Raw genomic sequence first — 27,962 nt, forward strand, 5'->3', positions numbered from 1 at the left:
CTACATGCAGGCAGATGTCAAGGAGCGATCAATAGCATTATGCTGAAACCTTTTCCCGTAATCAATCAATATTAAATATGCTTCTTCTACCATTTCCCCCCGTTTATAAATCTTTTATTTTCCTCTAATTTTCAACCAGAGACACTGAAATCACAGAGTAACAGTTCCTAAGAGCAGGGTGAGCATCACAGTTCTGACTGGAAAACTGCACATGAGCAAACTGCAGACAGTTTGATCAAATGTTCATTCTGAAACACTGATCTGATTTGACATCAGAGCTATAACAGAACTGGATCATCACCACAAGTGAAATAATGAAAATAGGACACACAGGCAGCATCTATATGCATATATAAATATTGGGGATTTGGGGTTTAAAAACATATTTTTCATTGTCATTGTTTCTTGGTGTATTAGATACATAAATGGTTGTCATGGTTCAAGGTCATCTTTCTTTTCTGGTTTGGGTCTTACACTCATAAATATTTTAATATAAGTGTGTGCGTGTGTGTGCGCGCGTGTGTGTGTGTGTGTGTGTGTGTACGATATTGGATGGGTTTAAAATGGCTTTCTTTTGCATTGTGTGTGTCATTTTTGTTCCTTGAATTCCTATTAGCAACTTCATAAAGTATGCCTTTGTGGAACTCTGAGTCTGTTTTTATACATATACTGTAAGAGCACATGTGATCACCTATTGCGAAGTACCTTTGCAAAACATTACAGTGCCAGGTAGATGTTTTTCATGGCAATCCATAGAACATATTAGAAATAAAGAAGAAGCGCCATCAGTTAGCGTAACGAAGTGATTCTGACATCGCTATGCTTTCGATGAACAAGGCGGGGGAGAAAGGAGGAGGGCACCAAAATTAGGGAGAAAAAAAAAAAAAAAAAAAAAAGTTTCGGGCTTTTTTGGGCTCAGTTCAGCACGTGGGGAAAGGAGTGGTCTGGGACGGGAATAATGGAACCTGGGAGACAGAATGGGAGGGGAACGGGGCTCAGATTTCAGCCTGACAGGGGGTAAGGGGCCGGACTGATATTTGGGAATATACGAAGATTCATTGAAGGCAACGGGGACATAAAACTACAGCGTCTGGCCTGAAGCAGTCGGTGCTGAGTTTCTGCTGCAGGTCCGGGTCCTGCTACTGGATTCCCCCATTGGTTTTTTGGGAAGGGTGAATGTCGAATGGTCCGGCTTTTGTAACTGGGGACACAAACACTAAACACTGAGAGAAGACTCCGCTGCCTTCGCACCCTTCTTTCTCCCTCAAGGGCCCTGCATGTCTAATATTTAGACATGTTCAGCTTTATGGATTCCAGGACTGTACTGCTACTTGTAGCAACCCAAGTTTGTCTATTAGCCGTTGTAAGATGTCAGGAGGCAGACGACCGTAAGTGACAGTTTTATTTCTCTGCTGAAGAGCATCGTTATAAAGTGCATACTTCTCCCAGTCAGATTGTTCGGAAATGTGTTTATCTTTAATCACAGTATCTGAACTTTGAATAGAATTGTGCTTGCCGGAGTGCTTGGAGTGATTTGGTTATCCCCTCGCAACATTACGCACAGAAAGTTCCGTTGTTTGAATACTCTGTTGCAAAAAAATAAAAAGTTATATGACCGATGATAGCTGTGGACCTTGTGTCTACCAAGAGTGCTGATATTTCTATATCTGAAAGTTGTGATAAAACTGAACATATTAAGAGTTGTAGGCGTGCGTAAGAATGCTGCAATGGATGGAGAGGTGTAGGACGTTCACGCAAAATAACGTGCTCTAAACTGGAGCTGTTTATTTTCTTGCTTCTTTGGAGTTACTTTTCATTTAGGATTAATTTGTTATCAGTAATACTTATTCATTCCAGTTAACACTCTTACCTATAGTTTTAATACCGTAAATCATAAGCTTGAGATTTTGATCGTCTGCAGTGAACTCAGCTCATTGCATTACCCTACCTTCCTCTACTTCCTTAATATTCAACTGCCTGACACCTGCCTGTGGGTGCTATATGGGCCTTGACAGCCTCTCCTTTTAACTGCAGATTCACTTAACATTGAGGGGGAGGGAGTGGGCAAAAAGTGAAAGGTGGTCAGGCTCAAGGGCTTTTGGTGAAAAGTGTTCACATTCCATTGCTGTCAGGAGCCATCCAGGCGAATCCTGGCTTGTTGAGGCGGAAAGGTGGACTAATAATGAAATTTCCATAAAAAAAATATTTTAAAGTTTTTATTTTGATATTAACTCCATTAACAATCAAACTGTCCTTATATCATTCTACACACTTAATACTTTTTGCTTTTTCAAGTTAACCTGGAGCGGGATTATTCATCATTAATATTGATTTTAGTATCCACAGGAGATATTGGAGAGTGAAGGTGCGCCAGCAGATTTGGGGCCAGAATAAATGTTCCATATGAATTCAGGGTTTCCATCTGCTTAAAAGATTACCCATAAGCTGTGACAGTCAGCCCAGAGACAGACAGATCCAAGGTGCAAAAGAGAGGTGATTGGAAAAATATAAGACAGGGACTTTATTATTGTAATTCTAAGAAGTGCAGCCCTCTCACCATCCAACAAGGCAAGCTCACCGAGCTTTTAAAGCAAAGAAAATATGTATTTTCCCAGAAGAAAAGGGGGGGAAATATTCATGCCAAAGCAATTTCAAGTCTCAGGTTACTCCTTCACAGACATAGGTCCCTGGATATAATGCAAGCCCTTCTTTCCTAACTGGAGGCAGAATTTTTTTTTTTGGGAGGGGGGTGGGCTGAAGTGGTCTGATTGTGACCTCAGCATAGCAGGCTCACTGGCCCGGCAACTGTCAGAGGGGAAAAAGGTCAGCTCTCAATTTTGAGGCCTCTAACTGACTGGTCATGTAGCTGCCATTAAACTCACTTAAAGTTACCAAAAACCTTGAAAGCAGCACTCTTTAGTCCACGTGGTACACCTGGGTTCACTTTACAATTTTCATTGTTCATTTTACTTCCCTGGAAAACAGTATGGCTGCCAACACATGGGAAAGGAGCCTTACAAATTATCCTGAGTGACGAAAAGCCAACTTTCTATCAGTTTTCCAGTAGATAGAGGAGCCCTTGTCCCAGAATAGCCCATATCAGGAAAATCTTTCATATGTGAGGCAGTGAAAGGACAGGTGCAGGCCTTTGATATAGTACATTCAGGCCTGTAAAACTAGATGTCAAAACCGCAAGGTATGTGCATGAAAGCTGACCATTTTCTTTTCTCTGACATGTTTGAACTGGCATCTGACACCGCTATGGCTTCCAGATGGGGTTTAAAATTTGCCCTGTGTTGATACAAGGCAATAGTTTGTGAATTGCCCACTCTGTCCCTTTCCAGAAAGACCTCATTGATTGGTACCAAGGTCCGTTAGGTTACTTAGAATTAGCACTGAAAGGTAAATATAGCTACTGTACTTGCTCCTTCTCCTCGCACCTTCTCAGCAGTCTGTACCCTGGGGCCTTTCTTTTGAGTGTGTCAACCCCTTTCACCCCTCGGCACAGGTCCAGTGACTCCAGTCAGAGCATTTCTTTCAGCAGGTGTTTGGCCTTCTTAAGTCAGCTTCCAGACCGGAAAATTACCTAAAATATTTCTAATTACCTATGTCCATTGTTCAATTTTCTTGAGTGGTGTGATTTAGAGCATGTACAGTAGCTGTATTCAAACATGCCCCACCTCCATCACGTTCCACTAAGCTCTCTTTGCCAGGCTGTGGTCCGAGAAAAAAAAAACATTTTCATTTACTGAATGCAAAGTCTGTCTCCTTTGCAGTAAATTAGGGTGTCTCCCACAATGTAGAGCCCTATATTTAACTCGCCGAGGAATTCAAGCGCATGGTCTCCATCTACTGTGAAGTTATTAGAGGTTTCCTGCAGGTCCAACTCAGGTTCATTGTAACTTTGTGATGTTACACTGCCACCCCGTGGCTATGTAACAGATTGCATGTGTTAGCTCAAGTATCTGACCCACTGTTGGTTATTTATATGAGCAACAAAAGTGGAACAGCTGTATTTTAACCAGAGAAGTTGAAGTTTATGTAGATTACAGCTGCAACAATAAGTCAATAAATGCATCAGTCAAACAACTGGAAAATTAATCAGCAACTTTGATAATCAATAAAGGCTTTTGGCCATTTTTCAAGCAAAAATGACCTTTAGTAGCTCATGCAACCTTTCAAACTTGAAAATTCGATGCTCTTTGTCTTCATATATTAGTAAACTGAATATTTTTTTGTTTTTTTTAGTGTTAAATTAAACAACAAAACTATCATTCGAGCAACAAAATCAGCAGAATAATTGAAAATGAAAATCATTAGTGGCAGCACTACTGGAGATGCTCCCTAGCCCCGCAAGCTCTGGGATATCTGAAAATATGTTTTCAATTGTAGAAATGTTGTTGATGAGGAGAAATCTACACAGATAAAATCAGTTCTCAGTAGTTAAGTCATTAAGGAGGCAGGTGACCAGACTTACCTTAGGCTAACTTTGCTGTCAAGTATCTACCTGCTGAAGAGTCAATTATTACGAGCAGATCAGTGAAGTATAAAATGAAATGTCTGTTAAGCAAGAACATGTTTATCTTGGAGTTAATTTTGTATTTAGGCTTTTGCTTTCCAACGTATTTTTGTATTGCCACTGTGGAGTACCTGGTTACACACTGCATACGTGTTTCCCAGCTGAACAAAATATTGTTTGGTTCATATCTCAAAGACATGTTATGACTCACAGTAAATACTGTTTTGTTTTTGTTTTTTTAATGAGTTATCATTACCATGACTGCTATTGACATCTGATGTGTAATCTTCTTTTTCCTTCCACCTGCCTACCTGTCTGGACCTCTGGGTATCCTTTACTGGGTGTCCTTTACACATACAGAGGAGGATGCTTTTAGCTGTATACAAGATGGACAGCGTTATAGCGACAAGGACGTATGGAAACCAGAGCCTTGTCGCATCTGTGTGTGCGACACTGGAACCATCCTGTGTGATGAAATTGTCTGCGAGGAGCTAAAAGACTGCCCCAAACCTGAAATCCCATTTGGAGAGTGTTGCCCCATCTGCGCTGCTGACCAGTCTACGTCCATTGGTTGTAATTTATTTATCTCACACCTCTCATAAATAAATTACTGCACAGGACCATGTTGTTTATTTTGGGGAGAAAATTACACATTTGGTATTAATCAAAGGTTGGCCAGCTGCTGTTATAACTTCTACCACTTTAAAGTATTAATCAGGCTTATAGTGTGCGTCAGCCTTTGATTTGAATACAGTTTTCTGTCCCCCAAAGCAAACACATGATAATAAAAAAACATAACAGTGACATCTGACAAGATTTCAGTGAAACGCTACCTCACCGTAATTTTTCCATAGCTGGCTCACCTTGGCCCCATCTTGTTTGAATACTCTCTCCTTCCCTGAGTATCATGAAAACATGTGGGAGTCATTAAGGAAATACCTCAGTCAAGCAGACACAGCCTCACATTTCTACTCTATATCCTCTCCGTGGATTTCTGCAGATCTGAGGGCAAGAAAATACCGTGACACTCGACTGAGAGTTCAAACTATTTCAAGGAGCTATTCACCATATTTAAGTGCCATAGCTTCCTGATTAACAAAGACCCCAAAATCCGAATACTATTGGTCAGCTTTGGAAATATAAACAGTCAGTTGAGGAGCGTGAGTGAAATCAGAAGTGTCACTGTTTTTTAATGCATGCTTGTGGACTCAAATGCCTTAAAATGTATGTATTCTCCATTTCAAGGCTAAATGGAAAGCTTAATTAGAAGTATGTACATATACAGAATATTTTTAAGTTATTAATCACATAAAATCAGGGCTGGCTATCAAACCTCAGTAGTTAGTATCCAGACAACTGAACATCCAACACTTCGAAGTATTGACATGGCATTACACACCTGTCCGATTCATAATCTTGTTCACTTACTTTTGGTCAGAAAGTTCCTGATTTAAATCAGACTGTTGGCAATTTTTGACTATTTTTTGGAGGCAAATGCTTTAAACAGCTACTTGTATTTAGTCAACATTTAACATTTAAGAAGACTGGCTAATTTTGTGAAGTAAAGTTTAGGGTTTTTTTGCAAGAAATCTGTTATTTTGGTACTGTTTATACCAAAGTTTTATCTGCAGTTGTATCAAATATTTCAAACACTGCAGAGCCCTACTTAAAAATGCCTAGTCTTATGTATCCATATTGCTATTTTAATATTACTTTAGTCATCACCATAGTTTAACAAACTTCTCTGTGTTGCAAAAGGATAGCAATGAACTTGAAACACTTTTAAATATATATATATATATAGCCCTGCCCTATAGCACATAAGATTTAATGTTACAGTTTAAAGATGTACTTTGCATAGGCTACTCCAATTCCATATGCCCTCATTCTCTTTTACTTGCAGCTGCTTTGCTTTTGCTTTGAGCTCTTACTGTGAGATGGCGAGTCAACTGACACTTTTTCAATCCTTATGGGCTCTTTGTGTATCAAAAAATATGATTTGGTGGTGGTCTTCAGGATAGTTTAATTTAGGAGAGTGCAATTGGCTCCAAGCACAAATAGACTTTCCTGACTTCTGGGAAAAATTGTATAACCCACGTGGATTGTTTCTGTTTAATATGCTCACTAACTGTGATCTGTTTTCTCCCTCCTCGAACTCATAACAGGAGCACCTGGAGCTAAGGTGAGACGCTGTGGAGGATATTTAAACGCTCTGTGTGTGTGCGTGTGCGTGTGTGTGTGTGTGCGCGCACGCGTCTGTATTTGTCTGTCTATGATCATCAATGTTGGGTGTGTGTCTGTGAAATCAAGCTCCGTGGCAATTATAACTGCATCTGTCCCAGACTCGTATCAGGGCTGCAGGGGCGCCCTGTAGTTTATGGATTTAGATGAGACTTTGATGTGAAAGTTTTGAAAGATGGATAGTGGTTGTTTCCTGTTCACACTGGGTGCAACACTTGTGTTTCCCATGATACTGCAAGGAACACTTACTTTTATCATTTTGCTATAACTAGTTTCCTGATAAAACTGCAAATTTCCCATCAAAAGTGTTCACCAAATAGTCTCTTAGGGGCACCTTTCCAAAATATGGTTAAGGACAAAAAAGGAATTAAAGATTTTTTTGAAAATCATCGTACTCATCTTTATTGCTGTTTTTATGCTTTACCTTTTCTTTATCAGGGTCAGAAGGGCGAACCCGGAGACATTACAGATGTAAGTTGGCACCACACAGTACTAAAAATACAACTAATAATTATTTTCATATGGAAAAACATATTTGTTAACTCGATTAAGAGTTTAAAATCTAGTGATCTTTTAACCTCAAATGAAACACCGACATCGCTTATTGGTAGCAAGTAGAGCAAGAAGTATTCAAGTCCTTTACCTAAGTAAAAAGTAGCAATACTGCAATATAACAATATACTGTATACAAGTAAACATCCTGCATTGAAAATGTTACTTAATTAAAAGACAAAGAGCCCCTGTGAGTGCTACACAAGATGATTATTAGATTATTATTACTGATGTGTAAGTAGTAGTATTTTATATACCGTTGTACAGTATAATAAATATGTCTGTGATGTATTTAAACATATGGTCTGTTTGTAAAGTCCCAATATGGAGGTGAAACTATTAACTAAAGTTGTTGAATTAAAGTGTAGGTGCATGAAAAGTAAATGTAATCAGTTACATTGTACCACTGTTGTTACCATACCATATCATCCTGGCTGTGGATGTGTAAGAACAGATTTAACAATTATAAATTAGTATCATGAACCAACTGAAGAATTGAAAGCTTCAAAACCAGCAGCTTAAGAAAGGAGAAGTGAGAGAGGAGGAAGGTCTGTTACCCCACACATCAGGAAGACAGCAAAGGCCAATAAGGCCTCCATACAATCCTCCATAAAGATCCTCACAGGCCATCAGAGAGCTACAGAGAGAGCAAACACCCTGCTGTTGCTGCTGCAGCACTGCACCTGGAAATGCTTTACCCCTCTAAGGGGATACAAGTTCATGGCAGGAAATAAGAGGGCATTGTTTATTGTATGTTTCTTATAATGCTTTGCCTGAAGAGGTTATCCATTAACAAGTCTGCTCTGATGGGAGAGATAATGATTCCCTAAACCTCTCGTGTGCAAATACATCTGGTAAATGTCCGGTTTGGTGGTGGGCCTGGAGATTAAAGAGTTTAACTGACATCTTATCTTTTCTTTGTATTATTTCCTTTCCTTGCCCAGGTTGTTGGACCAAGAGGACCAGCTGGCCCAATGGTATGCAGCAATCTCCGCTTTTACACATTTGTCCTTAATTACACCTCCGACAGGGCTTTTACAGCTTGCTGAATGTAGAGTGTAGACTATGTCTTCATTTCACGTTAGAAAGAGAGTGCATTTAGAGTGATAGATATTAAATTTGATTACCAGGTGCAGTGACACGAAACGGAAAGTGATCCGACATAACGGTAGCGGAGTTAAAAAGCTACAGCTGTTTCTTTGGCTCACATGTACTGATATAACACCTGAAGTTACTGACTGTCTCCTGTTCACCCAGGGCCCATCTGGAGAGCAAGGACACCGCGGAGCGAGAGGAGACAAGGGAGAAAAGGTTAGTTTGGATTTTTGAAAAAAATTCTCACCCTGACCTTTAAGAAACTAGACCCACACTGCTCCTTTAAGAAGTACACCTACCTATTGAGTCTGATAGCTTTAGGTCTCAGAGGGTGGGTTAGGGGATCTGTTATAGTTTGCAGGTTTGCAGAATGGTAGCCTTTCATTGAGCTACTCAGTCTACCTAGTCATGTGTCATTTCCATTAGGCCGTGTGGTCTGGGTTGTTTAACAGATGCGAGACTGTCGGAGGCTCATAATGTAAACCTTAGCCTCTCTCAAAGGTCTTTCAGTCAGTCAGTGTGGGAACTCGGCATCGCCACATTTGCCAGGCTTTGATCATCTCATTAATGTAACAGCACTTAGATGTGATAATGGCTGCAAGCGAGGAGTTTATTTAATGTAGTCGCCTTGTTTATGCAGATTTAAACACAAGTTAAATAGAGTTTTGGCTAGCAGAGGTGCAAGCAGCCTTTTGGGTGTTCAACACATTCTTTGCTTGGGATCCCCTTGCAGGGTAATTTGTCACTACATGCACAGAGGTATGCAAGGTAGACAGATTTTGGCCTGATAAATCATCAGCATACAAACTCTTAAAAAGGGCATTTTGTTTTGAATCTTATATTTGGCAACACCGTAAGTATTAAAGCTTCGTTTTACTGTTTTTAACCTTAAAATGTCCGGTTTTGCTCCATTTAAAACCAAATATCTTTGTCCTGATGGATTGCTGTTTGATACCAGCAGGTCACGTGTACTTAATTTCTGTCATGTAGACTGTCAGTGCAGTTTGGAGACAGTTCAACTGAACTTCAAGCTTCTGTCAACTGTATGTTTGGGCGGCACGGTGGTGCAGTGGTTAGCACTGTCGCCTCACAGCAAAAAGGTTCTGGGTTCGAATCCGGTCCTGGGCCTTTCTGTGAGGAGTTTGCATGTTCTCCCTGTGCTTGCGTGGGTTCTCTCCGGGTTCTCCGGCTTCCTCCCATCATCCAAAAACATGCACCTCAGGTCTGTGGACTGTGCTGACAGGTCATCATTGTAAATGAGAATTGGTTCTCAATTGATATTACCTGGTTAAATAAAGGTCAAATAAATAAAAATGATGCATCATTTGCCACTGAGTGTGTAATGATTTATCCAAAGTACTCCTGACCTCAATTATTGCCACACAGGCCTGAAATTAAAGAACACTGATTTTGTAACAAATATTATTCTATACTTTCCTGCATTTACATATACTTGGTAAGTCTGTAATATGTGAATTGTTGTGTTTATAGCCAATATAACAATAAAACCACAATGAAATAGAAGATATATTACTCAGGAATGCCAATTACTTGTAAATTGATATTTTTCTCTGTCGTAAGTATTTATGTAGAACAATGGCATTTTGTGAACTAAAATATTAATAATCAGCAGATTAATCAGTAATGAAAATAATTGCAGCACAATTTTGGCTTTACTCTTAAGACTTAAGATTTATTCATCTTACAAAAAGGAATCATTGTTTACTAGAAACCATTAAAAAAGTGCTCCTTGATATTCTTGATATTTTTTTTTAATAGATTTTACTTTAATCTGTCTACTCTACAGGGAGGTGCTGGTCCCCGCGGCAGAGATGGTGAGCCTGGCACCCCCGGAAACCCTGGTCCCCCTGGACCTCCAGGACCTAATGGACCCCCTGGCCTTGGTGGAGTAAGTGTCCCATGACAAGTAGGGGTGGTAGTGGGCTAACATTCATTGCAGGCGTAGAAGCTAACGGGTTGAGCACTGATCCAAAGCCAAGAATGGCTGCACTGAGAGAGGGGTATAAATGGAGCAAAGAAAGAATCCAAAAGCACAAAAGATGTGAGAAATCGTTGGCAATGGGGGGAGGCAGAAAGACAACAGTGAGTTGATACAGAGAGAAAGGATGGATCGAATGCCTCTCATTCTTTGTAGGAGAAAAGAAAGGAGGAGGTGGACCAAGGGGGAGGGAGGTGAGATGGAAGGGCAGGAGGTAGTACGATAGACTTGGGGAGGGAGGAGAAGGAGCTTTTGGGGGGGGCAGCAAGGAGATTCTTTGTGAAAACGGTTCACATGCCCTCTGTCACTCCTCTGTCTGCATCAGGATTCACATAATAGGCTCTGCTGCTGACAATCTATTAAAAGCCGAACCTCTCTCTCGTGCCAAAATGACACAGCATCCTCCAAAATCTGTAATTCAATGACAGCGCATTTGCCTTCCAAAAAACAATTAAAAGTTTGCAACAGCCAAAGCTCAGTTTTAATGGTGATGCAATTTGAAGTATTTCTATCTTTTTATTTTTAACTGGCCTGTCATTCTTTTTTTTTGTGTATCCTAACCAAATGGAGTCAATTTAAGATTTTCTTCAATAGGTCAGCATGACCCAAAAACCTTAGTTTCACTGAGATGTCACAAATAATCTTCATTTATCATAAAACTCCTATTCATGTTCTGTCTCTTGCCTTCTCTAGAACTTTGCTGCTCAGATGGCTGGTGGTTTCGACGAGAAGTCTGGCGGTGCACAGATGGGTGTGATGCAAGGACCAATGGTGAGCAAGTGATGATGCCACCCCCTTTTTCTTTCCTCTTTTTTTTTTTTTTTTTTTTTTTTAAACAGTTGGCTGAATTTAATCTGCAAAGATGCTACAGTTTTGGCGAAGGCAGAAAACAAGGCAAAGTGCTCAGAGACGCTGGGTTAAAGATCTGCATCAGATGCTCTCTATCAGTGGCTTTTTTTGTAGCTGATCCTGAACTTGAACCATTCCGGAGGGACATAAACAATTTTCTTACATGAGCTCAAGAAGCATCACATGGTTATCAAATATGAAAAATACAAGATGGACACATCATCGTTTTTCATCAGGAGAATAGAAACCGAAGTAGGATTTAAACTCATCAAGAAGGAAACAACGAAGACTGCTGATTGAAGACAAGTCCCAGCAATACACGTAGCAGCTCTGTACTTTTCTCTGTTTTGGTTTTGGGATAAATTCAAGAGATAAAAGTGAGCGCTTTCCCCAGTGCTGGAAGAAAGACGCTGCAAAGTTCTGGGTCCTAAAGGAAAATAAGCATCTCACATGGAGTACAGAGGGGTAATTCTATAAACTGAGGAAACAGCCATCGATCTTCATTATATTTCAAGCTCGTGCAAAAGCTGGCATGGCAGCCTGCCTGCGATGGAGTGAGGAGCACACTGGGAGCTATTTCGGTTTAGAGAGCGTTGGCAGTGTCTCAGCCCAGCAGAGGTTTGAGACACCAGGAGAGGGGGAGGAGGCGACTGGAGTCGATTAGATCCCCACCGTTAGCATCGGTCTGTGTGGCTTCACTCCTACTGACTGTCCTACCACATGTCTGTCTGACAGCTCACCATAATACTGGGCTCTTTTGAAGCCAGCCCACGTTTACTTTGGCGTTTTCCAGCCTGCTGGGAGGGGAGAGCAGTGAAAGAACAAACTGGACTGATGTTAAATCACAAGTCAAGCTTGTAACCCCTCATACACTCACTCAGTACCCCCAACTCATATCCTACACCGACATACCGAACACTCAAACAACGGCCTTACTGAAATGTATATGCACACACACATATGCATGTCCGTCAAACACACAGTCTTCTGAAGATATAGAGCCCCATTGATATGTTTCTACCCACTGCGGTGAGGGCTTCCCACACCATCTGAAAGGTGACTTTCATTCAAATCTGAGGACCACTGTGGCGTGCTGCGACATTTTCTTTGGCTGCAATCCCAGATTTTTGAACGAGGGTTCATAAAAACAAGACAGTAGTCTATGAAAGGAATATGTTTTCATCCTGGAGCACAGCCGTCACAAGTAATTTTAATCAGTGTGATTTTTTTTTTTTTTTTTAAAGAAGAAAAAGAAGAACTCGCAATCATGGAAACTTTATTGACACCAAGTAACTGCAGTCCAATCTTCTTTTTACAGCTGATTTTCCTTAAGTGTGTATGGTGCCAGAAAGAAAACGCCCTAAGGAATTAGATTTTCTCCTGTTGACCACTGATGCATGAAGTTGAAGCAGAAATTACTTTGAGACTTGAGACTCCAGCCAGAAGCTCTTGCAGAGCAGATTAAGATTCAGTCAGAGAATTTAGCAGAATAAATTTCACATCTCTCCAGGATAAAGAATTTCTCTAACACCAATAGTTCAGGACTATTTAGTTTTTCACAGCAAGGCAAAGTGCAGGAAGTCATGTAGCATTCAACTACCCCTTTTTTAAAAAAGTACAGCACTACAGCTGATGACCTTTCATGAACTATAGAGACACACAGCAGGTGGGGAAAAATAGCTGAAAGAAGTAGAAAGGGGGTTGAAAAGAAGTGAAAAGAGGGATAAAGATGAAGAGAAGGCCTGAATGCCACTGAGGAATTTCAAACGATTTATGGTTTTGACAAGTAGAGCGCTGAGTATTATGTAGCTTTGGGGCAAAGCAGGTGATATGTTTTTATAGCTTCTGACTGAGTACAAGTGGATAAAAGTGTTGGTTTTCCCTTCAATAATACTTAAACAGAATCTCAAAGTAAAATATAATTGTGTTTCTTATGTGGTTTATGTGTTTTCATAGTTTGAAAAGTGTGTATTGTTGAAGGATGGGATTATTAGTCATTATCCTGATGTTAAGAGTTTGGTCTCTTTTCTGCACCTCAGGGCCCTATGGGACCCAGAGGACCACCTGGCCCCACTGGATCACCTGTGAGTACCTCCTGCACTCCCAAAGCAACCATCAAGGCCACCTGTAGACGAGACCCTGTGTTCGTTCACAGACAGGATGACTAAATCTTATAATTGTAATGTGTTTGATGCTGTGTACATATGCCACATTGTCTACTTTCTCCAATGTATTAAATAATAATATCGACCTCGAAATGACCACTGACTGCAAACTCCATCAGGGAGTGCACACCTCAGGTTGTTAAGAGATAAATATTTATACTCAGTTGTCGTTTAATTGCACGTGTCTGCTGTTTTCCGGAGGAAGGTGGCATGCAAAGAATACTTGTGTCTCCCAGCTGCAGTGCTCCAGGGCTTTTCCCTGTGTCACAACCCAGGCATACTGTAGATCACCTGACAATTTACCTTTCACACAGCCTACTGTGCACATCTAACAAAAAAGGAAGTTGTGTGGTTTTAATCTATACAAACAGACAGTGCGATGCTTGTAATAATTGCATGTACATTCATTTATTTCCTGTCTTCTTAGGCTATGTACTCTAGATTGCAATTAACTCCATGCAGCAAAATGACACATTTATTATACATTATATAACTCAGGGCAGAAACAGTTATTTTCATCATTAATTAATCATTTTTTTTGTGTTTTGATTAATTGTTTGGGAGATAAAAGATAGGAAAATAGCACAAAAAAGCTGATTCTATTATCCCACAGCCCCAGTTTACATACTCAGATTCCATGCTTTGTCCAACTAACAGGACAAAATCCAAATACATTCAGTTTACAACAGAATCCGAAGCATGTTTTAGAAGCTGAAGACAAATTATCATTTGTAAAAAAAAGTTACTTAAATACATTATTTGATTATCATAATACTTGAGGATTAATTTTCTATGAATCAACAAACTAAAATGATCAACTAATTGTCTTAGCTGTGATACAATCAACAGTCATTCTTTTAAGTGAGTCTCCTTTTTGCCACTGTATAAAAAAGGTTACACTCTCATCAAACTCTCTCTTTCTTCTGCACATCAGGGTCCACAAGGTTTCCAAGGCAACCCAGGAGAGGCTGGAGAGCCCGGACAATCTGTAAGTATCCCATTGTGCTATCCCAAAGGCCCTCTCCAACACTACATGGTTTAGCACTTGCTTTATAGTCTCTCCTGTACCCTCCTTATGGTTGTTTCACCTCCACTAGCCTCATATAAACCACTGTTCTTTATTTATGCCTCAGATCATTATTCTCTTATGGCTATTTGACTTTTTAAAAGATTGTCTTTGCCACAAAAAGACTATTAGCTTTGAACTTACTGAAAAAGACACTAAAAAGTAAAAAGGAGAGCCAGATAATGTTTGAACTCAGCAACACGTGTAAGGCTGGCTTGTTATAAAAAATTAGCCAAAACAATAGCTATCCTTTGTTATGATCTCATTGCCAACTATCAACTTCTATATACTTCTCCTGTGACCAGCAGTTGTTTCAATCGCAACATTTACAACCCTTTTCAGTCAGTCCTTAGGAGCCACGTACCAAACTTAAAATCCGAGATCTAAACCTGACGTTTCATGGGGGAAAGGGTGTTGACTTGGCCTTCTGTTGTTGCACTATGCTGTAATTTGTGAGAAGTAAATCTGTGATTTTCACACAAGGTTTCCCCCATGTCCTCCTTGACAGCTTCCAGTGTTTGTTGTCCCTTTACTGAGCCTTCAATTCCTTACTCTCGAATAAGTCTTCTTGTAGAATTTTTTTTTTTTATTCCTTCCCATTAGTTGTCTATTCTTACAATCATTTTTCTTAGTTTTCTCTCCCCTTTGCTACCCGAGCCCTCACCCCTCCCAAAGCTTCCCAAAATCAGACTACCCGCCCTTTCCCGTCCTCCCCGTTCCCTCAGCAGGTAGACAAAGCAAGGTTTCCCCACTGTTGTGTTAATCTGCTCATGTGGAGTTCAGATAAGCAGACAGAACATCTCTCTTTTAAAAATGTGCCAGTACATCATTATGTGTAATTAAAATCAAGCCTCCCTCCAGAAAATAACTTGACAGCTGTAGAGGGGTCACAGTGTTGGCCAAGGGTGAGCTCCAGAGATCATTTTAGCTTTTGAAATCACAATGAGTCAAAGATGCTTGTGCTGTAGTTTTCCATCAGTGTAGAAAAGTATCAATGAGGTCCCCTTAATTAGCTAAATCAAGATCATGGGTCATACAGAGGGAAATATTTCAATTATAATAAGGATCACAAGTATTAATTCTGTAAGATAGAGAATGGTCATTTAGATGTAAATTTAACAATTATATGACAAACATATATATCAACACATATAAAGTGAGAAATCTAAGGAAGAAAATGACCAATAGAAGTTTGGGATGTTGGATAAGAATATTGACAATTGTTTTCTTATTTAAAAAGCTAATAAACTAATCTACTAAATCCTATTTACTGGGACCTCTTCTCATTGAAATACAGTGATTAAGAACTACAATTTCATCAGAGTTGTTTTGGAACATTGTTTACAAACGTTTATACAAAGAGCTCACATTAATTAGAGATCAAAATTCAGTGGGTTTTAGCATAATAATATCACTTCAATAAAGTGTTTTTTGATTAATGTAGCAGTAAACATTATTAATGACAGGTTGTGTCCAATAAGTGTAACAGTTACTTAAACAGTTCAAATTATAATTAAAGTCATGTGTAGCAGTGATTTATTTGGCTTCTCTTTGGCTGATTGTAAAGAGAGAGAAAGCAGAACTTGTCACCATGAATCACGACACATTCTTTAAACTGTCAAACGTTGCCCTCTGTTGGTTACAAATGGTAACTGAGTCTCACCTTTGCTTGTTTTCCCTGTTACTAACAGGGCCCCATGGGTCCCCGTGGCCCCTCTGGATCTCCTGGAAAACCTGGAGATGATGTAAGTGTGACTGTTACAGCTTGTCAAAATTATTAATACATATTTCAACAAGCAGGAACTCTGACGATGATGCGCTTATCTCAAGGGCTTTGCCCTCCTACAGCGTATTATCTGGGCTTTTTAAGACTGAAACAGTAACAGGTCATCAGAATAGAATACATTTAATGTGAACTTATCTGAAAATGACTGAACTAAACTTTTCTTGTGACCTTTAAATGACACCTACAGAAATACTGTCCCTCTATGCCACTACATTTCAACAGCATGCAAACACTCCAAGCGTTTAAATTACTTGATTGTTATCTTGAATTTACTTGTTGTTTATTTTAATTGTAATATAAAGTACAAATTTCACTTTGGTTTGATTTTTCTCTTTGAATTATCAAATTTATCATTTTGAACGCTTAGCTCTGTAAATGTTCAACACCTTGCTGGTTTTGCAGAACTACTCTGCTGTGTGTACTTGTTTCAGTTTTAAATTGGTGCTGGTATTTGCATTGTGTCAGGCACAGAAATCATCTGCCAAAGTACTGGTATTGTATGGTATTATATTGTATGATAGTATTGTTATTGCAACTAAATGCAGAATTTATGATGTGCTAAAAGGATCCTAAAAGCATGTCATATCAACTTAATTTAATGGTGCTTACATGAATTTTTTTTTTTTTTTTTTTTTTTTTAATATGAGTGAGGGCTCTTCATCAGAACATGTTTAAACACATTACTTTTTTTTTTTTCTTTTTTTTTTTTTAATATGAGTGAGGGCTCTTCATCAGAACATGTTTAAACACATTACTTTTTTTTTCTTTTTTTTTTTTTTTAATCTACCGTAATTAAGCAGATTGACATTTGTATTGCTTTTTTAGTGACACAGGGATCATAGATATCAAAATGTTATTCCCACTTTTATCCACAGGATGGCAGCAGACACGTTCTGACAAAATGTGTCCACTAGGGGTGCTCATTATAAGAGCAATGACATTGAACTACATTAAATACTAAGTTTTTACACATTTGAATGGGAACACCTGCACCTGTTTGTTTTACATATTTTCATCTTTGTCTCCATTCCCGTTTTAGGGTGAGGCTGGCAAACCTGGAAAATCAGGCGAGCGTGGACCTACTGGACCTCAGGTGAGTTATTTCATACTGCTAATGCCTTCTAACTCATTCTTACTATATAACTATTGAGTAATTTGTGGGAAAAAAAAAAAAAGAAGCTCTTTTTATATACTGTGAGGTTATGTTTTGCTTCTGGTGGCCAAACAACCAGTTTAGTAGTATTTTATCAAAATGTGAGACAATTCTGTCTGAATAAATGAGTTTCTGCCCAAAATGTAATGGGTTCTTCCTTGTTCTATGCTACACCGTTCCACCAAGTTTCATGAAAACTGTGCCAGTATTTTTTTTTTTTTTTTTTTTAATAATCCTGCAAACAAACAAAATCTCACCAAAAACCTAACTTCCTTGGCTGACATAATGAACGAATTGAAGAATTTCCTATCACTGTCACTCCAAAATGATATTTAATTCAACTCAAAATTGCCCCTCTATTTTATGCATTTCAGTATAGGTCCTGAAAAATTATAAAATCTCAACAAATGTGCACCAGAAGACAGCACAGCTTGGACAAAAATTAGGAAAAACTCCTGCACAATGTTTCAATGACTGAAACAAGTTTGGTGATGTACGAAGATATCAGCAGTGAATAAAACGATGTGTGGGGTTTTCTGTTTTGTTCACTTTATATAGATGTACGATAAAACAACTACTCCACTCGTCTTTTAAAACCGACAGGAATGATAGGTCACTGTATAGATTGAGCTCCTTTTTCTAGATCTTGAAAACTTTGGTCAGCTCTGGAAATTACTTTTTAATTATGTCCCCAAATTTAGACTGAGTCATTCATCATCTACAGACAAGAATCAGAACAGTTTGTGATCTGAATTTCCCATGTGGCCAGTGGCAGCCAAAACTGGACTCAAAAGAACATTTGTAATAGAAGAAGAATTGTATTCCTTTTATCCTTTACTTGTTAAAGAGGAACATTTGTGTGGCGAAAATCTGTCCTCATGAAATCTGCATCTTAATTTCAACATTATTTTGTATTCTTAGCTTCATCTTTTCCTCGTCTTTACATTAATCTCCATCCATTTCTCGTCCTGAATCTCAGGGAGCTCGTGGATTCCCCGGAACGCCTGGTCTGCCTGGCATCAAGGGACACAGAGTGAGTTTGTTCATCTTCTTTAACAAATTCAAACACAATTAAGTGAGTGTTCATGTTCTTTGATGGCTAAATGTGCCCCTTTCTGCCCTCTCTGTCTTTCAGGGTTATTCAGGACTTGATGGTGCAAAGGGAGAGACTGGAGCTGTTGGTTCTAAGGTACGTTTTTATGACTCGTTAAAGCACCACTCCACAGTTTGTGTTTGCATGCCTTTCTGTACTGACTGTAACTTTAGTACAATGAGACTCGGTATAGCAAAATGCAATAAAAGGTGCGGTAGAAGTGGTAAAAGATGATTTGTCATTGACGTATAATTTGTAATGTGCCTCGAGATGATGCTTCTTCCATCTACTATGGCGTATAGACACACCAGAAGGAGTAGTGGTTGCCATATCAATAACGAATGGGGATACAAAATGACCTATAAACTGTCTATCTTTATTACTGCCTTGCCATTTTCACAGCTAAATCTTCCCTGTTTTTAGGGTGAGGCTGGTGCTCCTGGAGAGAATGGCGCTCCTGGACCTATGGTGTGTATCTGTGGACATCACACTACATTAAAAAAGAAAAAAAAACATGTACTATCCACTTTCAATGATAATCATAAATCAATGTTAAAAGCCTCTTGTCATCTGCCTTCCCTGCCTAGGGACCACGTGGTTTGCCTGGTGAGAGAGGACGTCCTGGACCCAGTGGAGCTGCTGTAGGTGCCATCTTTCTCTCTAAATACTCTTATTGGACACAAACTTAAACCTTTGATTCATAACAGATGGTTTTGATGCTTCCGCTTTCTATTTCAGTATCTACTTTAGAGTTAGGTAGGAGAAGGTGGTCCCTTCAATGCGCCACACAAAGGGCAATTATGCCAATAATTGGGTTAATATCGAGTATTATTTATTGTACCTCAGCACCAAGTTGCTGATGGGTAAAATCCTAAGACTAATTGTGAGAAAACATTTGTCCAGCTGTTTTTCTGCCATGCGCTCATATTACACTGTTCTCTCCATTCAGGGAGCACGTGGAAATGATGGCTTGCCTGGCCCTGCTGGTCCTCCAGTAAGTATCCTTTTAAAATCTCATTTAATTCCCTTTCATTTTATTTTCACTTTTATCCTTTGCATTCAGATCTAGTGAGAAATACTGTAAATTAAATCATTCATGTTTTGTTTTTTTAACACTCACATCTTCCACACACACACAAACACCTTTGCAGGATGATAGAAGTGTCTGAACCTACACACCTGGATGTGGCAGTGATTAATAGTTGAGCTGATAGACTGTACCTTCTTCTCTGTAGGGCCCTGTTGGTCCTTCTGGAGCTCCGGGCTTTCCCGGCTCTCCTGGTTCAAAGGTAAGTCACGAGTTTACCTACAGTGTGCCTCCACTTCATCCTCACCTTCACCTGTGTCATATTGTTTGCTCCTTTCTTTCTTTCTTTCTTTCTATTTGAAAACTAGCCAGAATAAATGAACTTCCAATCACTTCTTTAAGAAATTCACAAAAATAAAGTCATTAGTTCTGTTTAAGTTGGAATAAGAGTTTCTTGAATCAAATCAAGAAGTTCATATCTCAGAAAATGGCTGCACCCAGCTCAGGGAGGAATTTGTGGGGACAAGATGCTTTTGTGAAATTGGAGAAGGCTGCTCTGCATTGAAAAGTGCTTTAAGCTTCCATCTGTGTGGAAAATCAGGGACGAGGGCGATTTTAAAGTGATATTCTCCCCCTTACCGTCTATTTTTTTCTTTCTGCTTTGCGTCTGATTTACGCCTCCTTGCACGGCAGGCAGCTCAGCTCCGCTCTTCAAGGTCCTGTGCTCGTGGTTTGCTTTCTTCTTCCAGGCCCCTTGATAATTTGGGAATTATTTTAGGAATTACAAACGGAGTATCGCTTTACAAAATCCAGGAGTTTCTCTTGAAGTAGTCAAGACAAGCTAGACTCGAGATGTGAAAATGTGTGTGTTTATGTGTTTTATCAAGTTACACTGAGAAACACGCAGTATAGTTTTATGTTTGTCTGCAGGAGAATCTGAAGGCCTCTGTGTGGATGTGTGTTTTTATTATGATATACCAGAGAATGCCCCATGGTAGGAAATGTTAAAAATATCATATTACGTTACTCTGCTGTACCTTCAAGAATACTATTCACTGTTTGTTTGGATGAGACCTGTTTGTTAACTCCCTGAGTATTCATGAATGGCAGGCCCCAGTTCAGTTTTTTTCCCCGTTTGAGCCTTTCGAGAACATTTTTGCATAGTTAAAAGGATCCAACACAATAAAAAAAAAAAGCCGGCAAGAAATAAACAACAGTTATTTGAACCTCAATTGAATAAACTGTGATGCTGAGCTGAACAAATCTACCTGGGACAGTTTTTCACTCAGCTCCAGCTGCTGTTAAACTGTATAATTTAGCATTAGCCAAGCAAAAAAAAACAACAACTGGCAGATGTTCCTCCTTTTTGTCCAAGTTTTCACAGTGATTGCCAGTAAAATATTGGCGTTGACAATAGGCTTACCAAGAAAATAAATTCCATCTACAGTACTACAGTACTACAGTACTACGTCACCATTTTTTGCAAACACTCACAAACTCTACGACATCCCACTATTGGGACTTCAAAGTCAACAGACCTGCAGCAGTAGCAAAGGAATTCCATTCAGCACCATCAGGCAGCATACCTCAGGTATGTTAAAATCTCTGGCCGGTGCCCATAGAAGGTGGAGAATATTCTCCTCTTAATAAAGGACTACGAATTTTTAGTACTAAATCAGAAGGTCTGCAAAATAGTATGCACATGGCTTTGGATAACACATCTTAGAGCAGTATTAAAAAGATAGAAAACTATTATTTTTAAGCATTAAACTCTAATTTCTACACTTTGACCTTAATTTGTATTTACAGGCTCAGCAAAGTCAGATATGCAGCAGATGATTTTTTTTACTGACACATTAAAGGATAATTTATGACTCAATGTTATGTAGCACTGATCAGCAGCAGGTGGCAATAAATGCAGCAGCAGGTTAATGTGTAAAACAAAAAGCAGTCAAGATATAATTACGGTATGAAGAGTATGAGGCAGACTTCCACAGATAATCTACTTGGAGATGAAACAATTCACTATTATTTAGCTCAATATAAAATGCAAGTGGGGGAAGAACTATTCAGATGCTTTATTTAGGTAAAAGCACCAATACATCAATGTAAAAATAATCAATTACAAGTAAAAGTAAATCCTACTTTAGTAAAAGCAGATAGGTATTGGAAGAAAACTGTAGTTAAAGTATTAAAGTAAAAGTTATTGTTTGGCCATTTTGACTGATGGAATATTATATATGACATCATTAGATTATCAATACTGATGCATCAGTGTGTAATCAGTATTTTGGAGGTAGTTTAAACTTTATAGCCAGTTTTATATACAGAGACAACAGATAAATCGGACGTGTCGTGAGATGATTACTGGGAGAGAAAAGGAGAAAAATCTGATTTATGATCCATAAATCTTGTGTGCGCTTTGGTGAGATATTGGATCAGTTGAACATTTATTGAAATGCAACTCCAACTACACACTACTTTTTGCAAGACGTCCGAAGCCAAAGAGGTTGGAAACCACTGGTTTAATCTTGAACAATGTGTTCTATTTTAAAAGTTCGTTGTATTATCCATTGTGTCAAATCGTCATCTTCATAGGAACTAGCATTTAAGGCTGCCATATAAATGTAGAGGAGAATAGAGTAAATTGCTCTGAAATGGAGTGGAGTAGCAAGTATAAAGAAGCAACAAAATTAAATACTCAAGTAAAAGTACAAATACCTCAAAGCTGTACTCAAGTGCAGCACTTGAGTAATTGTACCCAGTTATTTTACACCACAGGAAATATCTAAATATGGCTAAACTATGAGTTTCCCACGCATCCACTATTACAGGGGAAATGGCCCACATACAGTTTACATTGAGACAGTCATGTTACATAGCGCTTGAAAACAACAACACCAGCAGCAGCACCCCACTGGGAAGTACATCCCGTGAGTATTAGGTGTGTCAGTGCTCATATTTCAACACTGTGTAAGCCATCAGCATCATGATACACATACAAACAACGATCAAAAGAAAATCAACCACAAGAAACGAATCCACACTAATGTTAATACAAAGCAGAACTCATAACCAGCAACAACAGCTACTTGGCCAAACACATAAACACAACATTGCAGTGGCTCAGAACACGCATGTTAACAAATAAAGGGAAATACTTACTGGTGACGTGGAGTTGCGATCTCAGGTAACCTTCTTCCAGGTAACACCGCCCATAGACTGTATATAAAAGGCTACTGGCATATTCTGCTAATACACGACGCGATAAAACTGGAGCTAGAACTGGGATAGTTTGCGAATGAAATAAACAGGTGGCGCGGTACCGGAGTTGGCAAAAACAAACAAACCGGAAGTGAACTGTTAGTTTAAATAGCCCGCCAGAGTTCAGAGGGTGCGTTAGATTTGTGTTTTTCGTGTAATTGTCAAATTAGTGCAGCGGAGCTACACACAAGGTTTGCCTAAACTCTTTCCACATTGTCACATTTGTTTGATCGATTTGTAATTTCTGAAAATATATTTGTTACCTAGCCTGATAAAGTTTATAAATATCTCACTTCCTGGCTTACTATCCATAAATGTGTACAACATAAAATATTAACTTTAAAAGGTATTTATTCCTGGGCTGCCATTGTTGTTGTAGTTCACTTAGGCTATTTACAATATGGAGATGTGAATTTATATTCATATTTAACTCATTTAGGGTCTTTATAGGAACAAGGAAAACAAATAGGCTATGTTATAAAATAAAGCTAAAGATATCATGCCATTCACACTCTCTCGCATATATATTCTTACATTTATTCTAAGTGCTCCCCTTTAATGTTTTCTGTTTTTAGATTCATCAAATACCATTACAAGAGTTTTTTGGGGTTTTTTTTTTTATCTGTTTTTATGGACTTTGAGCTTGTTAACAAATTTGATGTTAACAAATAATTCTGGAAATAATTTTGATTGAAAATGAGTAAGTACTTAAACGCTGCTTACATATTAATTTAATCGGCCATGTGTCTCCTGTGTTGCTTATCAGGGAGAGGCTGGGCCCACAGGTGCTCGTGGACCCGAGGGTGCTCAGGGACCTCGTGGAGAGTCTGGCACTCCTGGATCATCCGGACCTTCTGGTGCTTCTGTAAGTGATGCTACACACATGCACTAAATTAATATAAACTTTGTATGAGGTGCTTTAGAAAAATATTTCTTCATATAAACTATTTGGTTTTCATTCATGATACAAGTATTTTAAGGAGGTCCAATTGAGCGGCTCTGACAATAATATTTTGTTCATATTTTTTTTTTAAATATATTTTCCACTTATGTTTGTTTGTTTAAGAAACGTAGCTTGTCAGCAACATAGCTTGTTTAATAAACCATGAGAACTAAGCTGTACAATGTCTTTGACTCTATACATTAACATCGTTGGTTAGACTAATCAATCCCAGAACAATAACAGGACCACTTTTTTCAGGGTACTTACTTGTTTGTCTTTACAGGGCAACCCTGGTACCGATGGTATCCCTGGAGCTAAAGGATCAGCTGTAAGTTTAAAAGCTGTTATTTGTCTGTATATCTGAGCGTCCCCAAAGTGTGTGCAGATGATGTTCATTCACAGTTTATGTTTGGGATACTTTAGTGCTCGTTATAGATTTATAACAGAACTTTACAGTTATCGTATTAGACCCATGTACTTATACAAAATCATGTTGAGCTTAAATTCATCACTGTCCTGTAATTCTGCATCCAGTTAGATGGATGGTTAAGGGACCTGTCCCGTCTGTTTCTTTCTGTTTCCGTAGGGTGCTCCTGGTATCGCTGGTGCTCCTGGTTTCCCTGGACCACGTGGGCCTCCCGGGCCTCAGGGAGCAACTGGACCTCTCGGGCCCAAAGGAACATCTGTATGTACTAATTTAATCATTTATGAACCAAAAGATGTCCCCCTTTTATTGGTGCTATGTTGCATGGGAACAGTTTAGGTCCTAACTTTATTCCCAATTCGTGGTTGATATTTGTTGCTTATTTTATATCCCAAATTATTAAATATCACTGAAAAAAATAAAAACAACTGTTTGCTTCCCCCCCCCTCTGTCTGTTCTTCTTGCTCTGTCGTCTGTCTCTCCGAAAATTCCCTACTGTTTAGGGAGACCCGGGTATCCCAGGGTTCAAGGGAGAGGCTGGCCCCAAAGGAGAACTTGTGAGTTGTTTTTTTCTTTTATTTGTCCTTTTATTTCCAGTGTTTTCTCAACTACACCACTAAATCAAACATTGATGTATATGTCAAAAGCAGATAGACACTTCACATTACATTATCTAAAAAAATAACTACTGGCCTTGAACGTTTTTCACATAGATGAAGAAATTCCCAAACTATTCCTCTGTTCTTTAAAAAAGTTTCTCATATTACTTTTTGTATGTGCAAAAACAAGTTTTTCTTTTTTCTGTACTAAGACAGTATGTTACTGATGCATTTTCCAGGGACCAGGTGGTCTTCAAGGAGCTCCTGGCCCACAAGGAGAAGAAGGCAAGAGGGGACCCAGGGGTGAGCCTGGTGCTGCTGGACCACTTGGACCTCCTGGAGAGAGAGTGAGTACCATCAAACTGGTTGAAACCAGATTATTTTCCACATCTTAAAAGCGTAAGATGTTCGATAACTCTGTTATAGCATCACTCTGGCTCTTCGCACACCTGGCATTAACATGCATCCAACAGTAAGTAGACAGCTCTAAGTACAGGTGTGGATGCAGCAAAGCCACATTGAGGACGCATTGAGATCCGCTTCCACCACACTCGAGGGGAATTTGGTGGCATAAGGCCACATTAATTTAGCAGTGTGTAGGTGAATATGTCCTGGGCCACATTGAGGGACTACCTATGTAACGGATGTGCGGTTTGTATGACGACAACATCATATTAAAGTGTGAAACCACAGACTTTTCTGCAGACTAGTGACGGGAAATGTATTTCTGCCTCCTGCCAGTTAAAAACAACAACACATTTGTTTTTCCAAACAGAAATGATCGATGTCTTTATTTGCATATAGAGCGGGGAAGTTGGATCAATTATTAATCACAAACTGTCGAGACATATGTGGAGGAGCATGTTAATGTCTTGGTGTGAACATGGCCTCTAACAGAATAATTGGATTCCTCTTGCGTAGATGTGTAAATCCAAATGTTTTTATGTTGAAAAATACATCACATTAATACATCAGAATGTTCATTTGGTGGCAAATTTTGTCCCACAAAACTCATACATTGTTGCTGTTGAATCATCAGTGTATTGGATTGGTATGCATCACACAATTGGAGATAATTGAATGAGCGTGAAACTGTTCCTTAACTTTTTGGGCACCACCTGGGAGCTTCATCAAGGAACATGATGATTTTCAGTGATGTATTGTTGTTGCCATCACAACTATAACTCGGATTTTCTGTTTTCTGTTTAGGGATCCCCTGGTAACCGTGGTTTCCCTGGTCAAGACGGTCTGGCTGGTCCCAAGGTGAGTGTCGTCACACTTACATTGTAACTCTGGGAACTTGAAACTTGGAATTCTTGTTTTGATTTGTTTTGTTTGTTGATAAATGAAAAATGGGTTTTCCCATCCACACCTGTATTTCCCATCAAATGTCTTTGAAAGTCATATTCAAAATTCATAAAGAAAAGGATTGTTTCAGTTGTCATAGCAGTAACTTTGACTAGTCTATTAAAATAGAAATGTAGTATTTAAAAACAAATTGTATACTTTTGTAACCTTTGTTGTATAAATTGTATTTATAATTGTATTATTATACAAAATAAAGGAATAAAGCAGTGAGCATCATTTTAGGAAAATATTTCACTGTGCATTTAAATGACTCAGTTGTCCCTAATGACATCTCTCAAAAATAATTTTTCACCTCATTAGCTCAGAATAATTTTCAAATCGAGTTAGATTGCACAAAGTGGTTCACAGATTTGAAATGATATGGTCTATGGTGTGCGTAATAACTTATTCACATCTTTAAAGTTTATTCTGAATTTTTGATCAGCACCCAACTGACGACACAATAAATACTTTTTTCTGTAAAAGGCAAAAAACAGTTGTCAGCAGTGATGCATGTAACCCCACCATGTGGCCACAAGAGGGCAGCATATCTTACAAACCCATCATCACGCACCACTGACCTACATGTCCCATGTCACCAAAACCAATATCTCATTTACCATTATCTTCCTACAGACAATTTCATTTGTACCAAAATGAATCTGTCAGACTTTAATCTTCTCATCTCCAACAAGTCAATAAAACTCCTTTATACTATTAAAAGGGAAACTCATTTCCTCTGGTGTTTCAGAATGGTGTCACCTCCTTAGTGATTGACTGACTGATGTCTGTTTTACCCTCTTTCTCCCAACATAGGGCGCCCCCGGTGAGCGTGGACCCTCTGGAGCTAGTGGTCCCAAGGGTGCTAATGGTGACCCTGGCCGTCCTGGAGAGTCTGGTCTGCCTGGTGCCAGGGTAAGTTCCACCTATTTTGACAGTGCAATATCACATCTGGATGTTTGTGTTCTGCAGAAATGTGTAATATCTGTTACAGTTAATATCATCCCTAAATATTCAATGCCAGATGATAACACCCAATGTTAGAATTATGCACAATTATGTTATTGAAGATAATATGTCTGTGTTGATATTTAACAAATTATTATTTAGTTGTAGGTCTGCGTCAGTCTAATGCATTGTTATTGCGGATCATATCTTTGTCCTATTGTGAAAAACATTTATTTCCATCCATTGTTCATTTGCTAGCAGCTTCATTTTTATCTTTAAGTCAATTATGTGTTTTTTTTTATCTAACCTAAGACACACGAGAATTTTCTGAACTCATAAACATACAATTAAAAGGGTGCTCCCACTATTTGGTAACACATTTTAATGAAGTTCACTTGGAAGAGATAGACAGAAAACAGAATGGTCAAAATTTGATCAGCAGAGGCCAAGATATTGTAAGTTTGAATCCATTTCATGGGTCAATCTACGAAAACACTCGATGCTAAATTTCTCACAAAGCAACTGACATCTTTCATTGAGTTGGCTGTGTGTTAAAACACTTCTTAACCAATTTAGAATTACATCCTTATTACATTGTCAGAGTCTCAAAGGACAGCTAAAAATAAATTGAAGTTTGCTCAGTGGAACCATAGATGGTGTCTTTTCTATTTACAAAGCCTGCCACCAAATTACCAACAATGCAACTCGGCCACCAACAGTTTGGTCAAAGATCTGGGTGTGTTACTCTAGTAGCAGGTAACTTAACCGTGAATTGATAAGCTCAAGGAAAGATGATGCAAAGGTCTGGAAAGCTATTCTTTTCTAATTCATAACCCCCAGAATGTTTTCCTAATGCTGAATCAAGTGACATCATTTGAGACAGTTTTACAAA

At 38.9% G+C, this 27,962-nt stretch overlaps 1 protein-coding gene across 1 annotated transcript in view; it reads left to right on the forward strand.

The window, feature by feature from the left end:
- Positions 1–1,111: 1,111 nt before the first annotated feature.
- The window catches only part of col2a1b (collagen, type II, alpha 1b), a 49,711-nt gene continuing 22,860 nt past the window's right edge, over positions 1,112–27,962 (forward strand). Inside the window, exons 1-25 of the mRNA XM_069146635.1 lie at positions 1,112–1,388; positions 4,880–5,089; positions 6,685–6,701; positions 7,199–7,231; positions 8,257–8,289; positions 8,570–8,623; positions 10,215–10,316; positions 11,100–11,177; positions 13,295–13,339; positions 14,355–14,408; positions 16,178–16,231; positions 17,312–17,365; positions 18,405–18,458; positions 18,561–18,614; positions 18,942–18,986; positions 19,106–19,159; positions 19,468–19,512; positions 19,754–19,807; positions 23,576–23,674; positions 24,036–24,080; positions 24,339–24,437; positions 24,680–24,733; positions 25,015–25,122; positions 25,985–26,038; positions 26,939–27,037. Coding sequence (XP_069002736.1) covers positions 1,295–1,388; positions 4,880–5,089; positions 6,685–6,701; positions 7,199–7,231; positions 8,257–8,289; positions 8,570–8,623; positions 10,215–10,316; positions 11,100–11,177; positions 13,295–13,339; positions 14,355–14,408; positions 16,178–16,231; positions 17,312–17,365; positions 18,405–18,458; positions 18,561–18,614; positions 18,942–18,986; positions 19,106–19,159; positions 19,468–19,512; positions 19,754–19,807; positions 23,576–23,674; positions 24,036–24,080; positions 24,339–24,437; positions 24,680–24,733; positions 25,015–25,122; positions 25,985–26,038; positions 26,939–27,037 — 1,692 coding nt within the window. The 5' untranslated portion in view covers positions 1,112–1,294. The remainder of the gene's footprint in view (positions 1,389–4,879; positions 5,090–6,684; positions 6,702–7,198; positions 7,232–8,256; positions 8,290–8,569; positions 8,624–10,214; positions 10,317–11,099; positions 11,178–13,294; positions 13,340–14,354; positions 14,409–16,177; positions 16,232–17,311; positions 17,366–18,404; positions 18,459–18,560; positions 18,615–18,941; positions 18,987–19,105; positions 19,160–19,467; positions 19,513–19,753; positions 19,808–23,575; positions 23,675–24,035; positions 24,081–24,338; positions 24,438–24,679; positions 24,734–25,014; positions 25,123–25,984; positions 26,039–26,938; positions 27,038–27,962) is intronic.

Source organism: Embiotoca jacksoni, unplaced genomic scaffold (genome assembly GCF_022577435.1).
Source record: "Embiotoca jacksoni isolate LCO1_2020_lvr unplaced genomic scaffold, fEmbJac1.0.p SCAF_1, whole genome shotgun sequence".
NCBI lineage: Eukaryota > Metazoa > Chordata > Actinopteri > Embiotocidae > Embiotoca > Embiotoca jacksoni.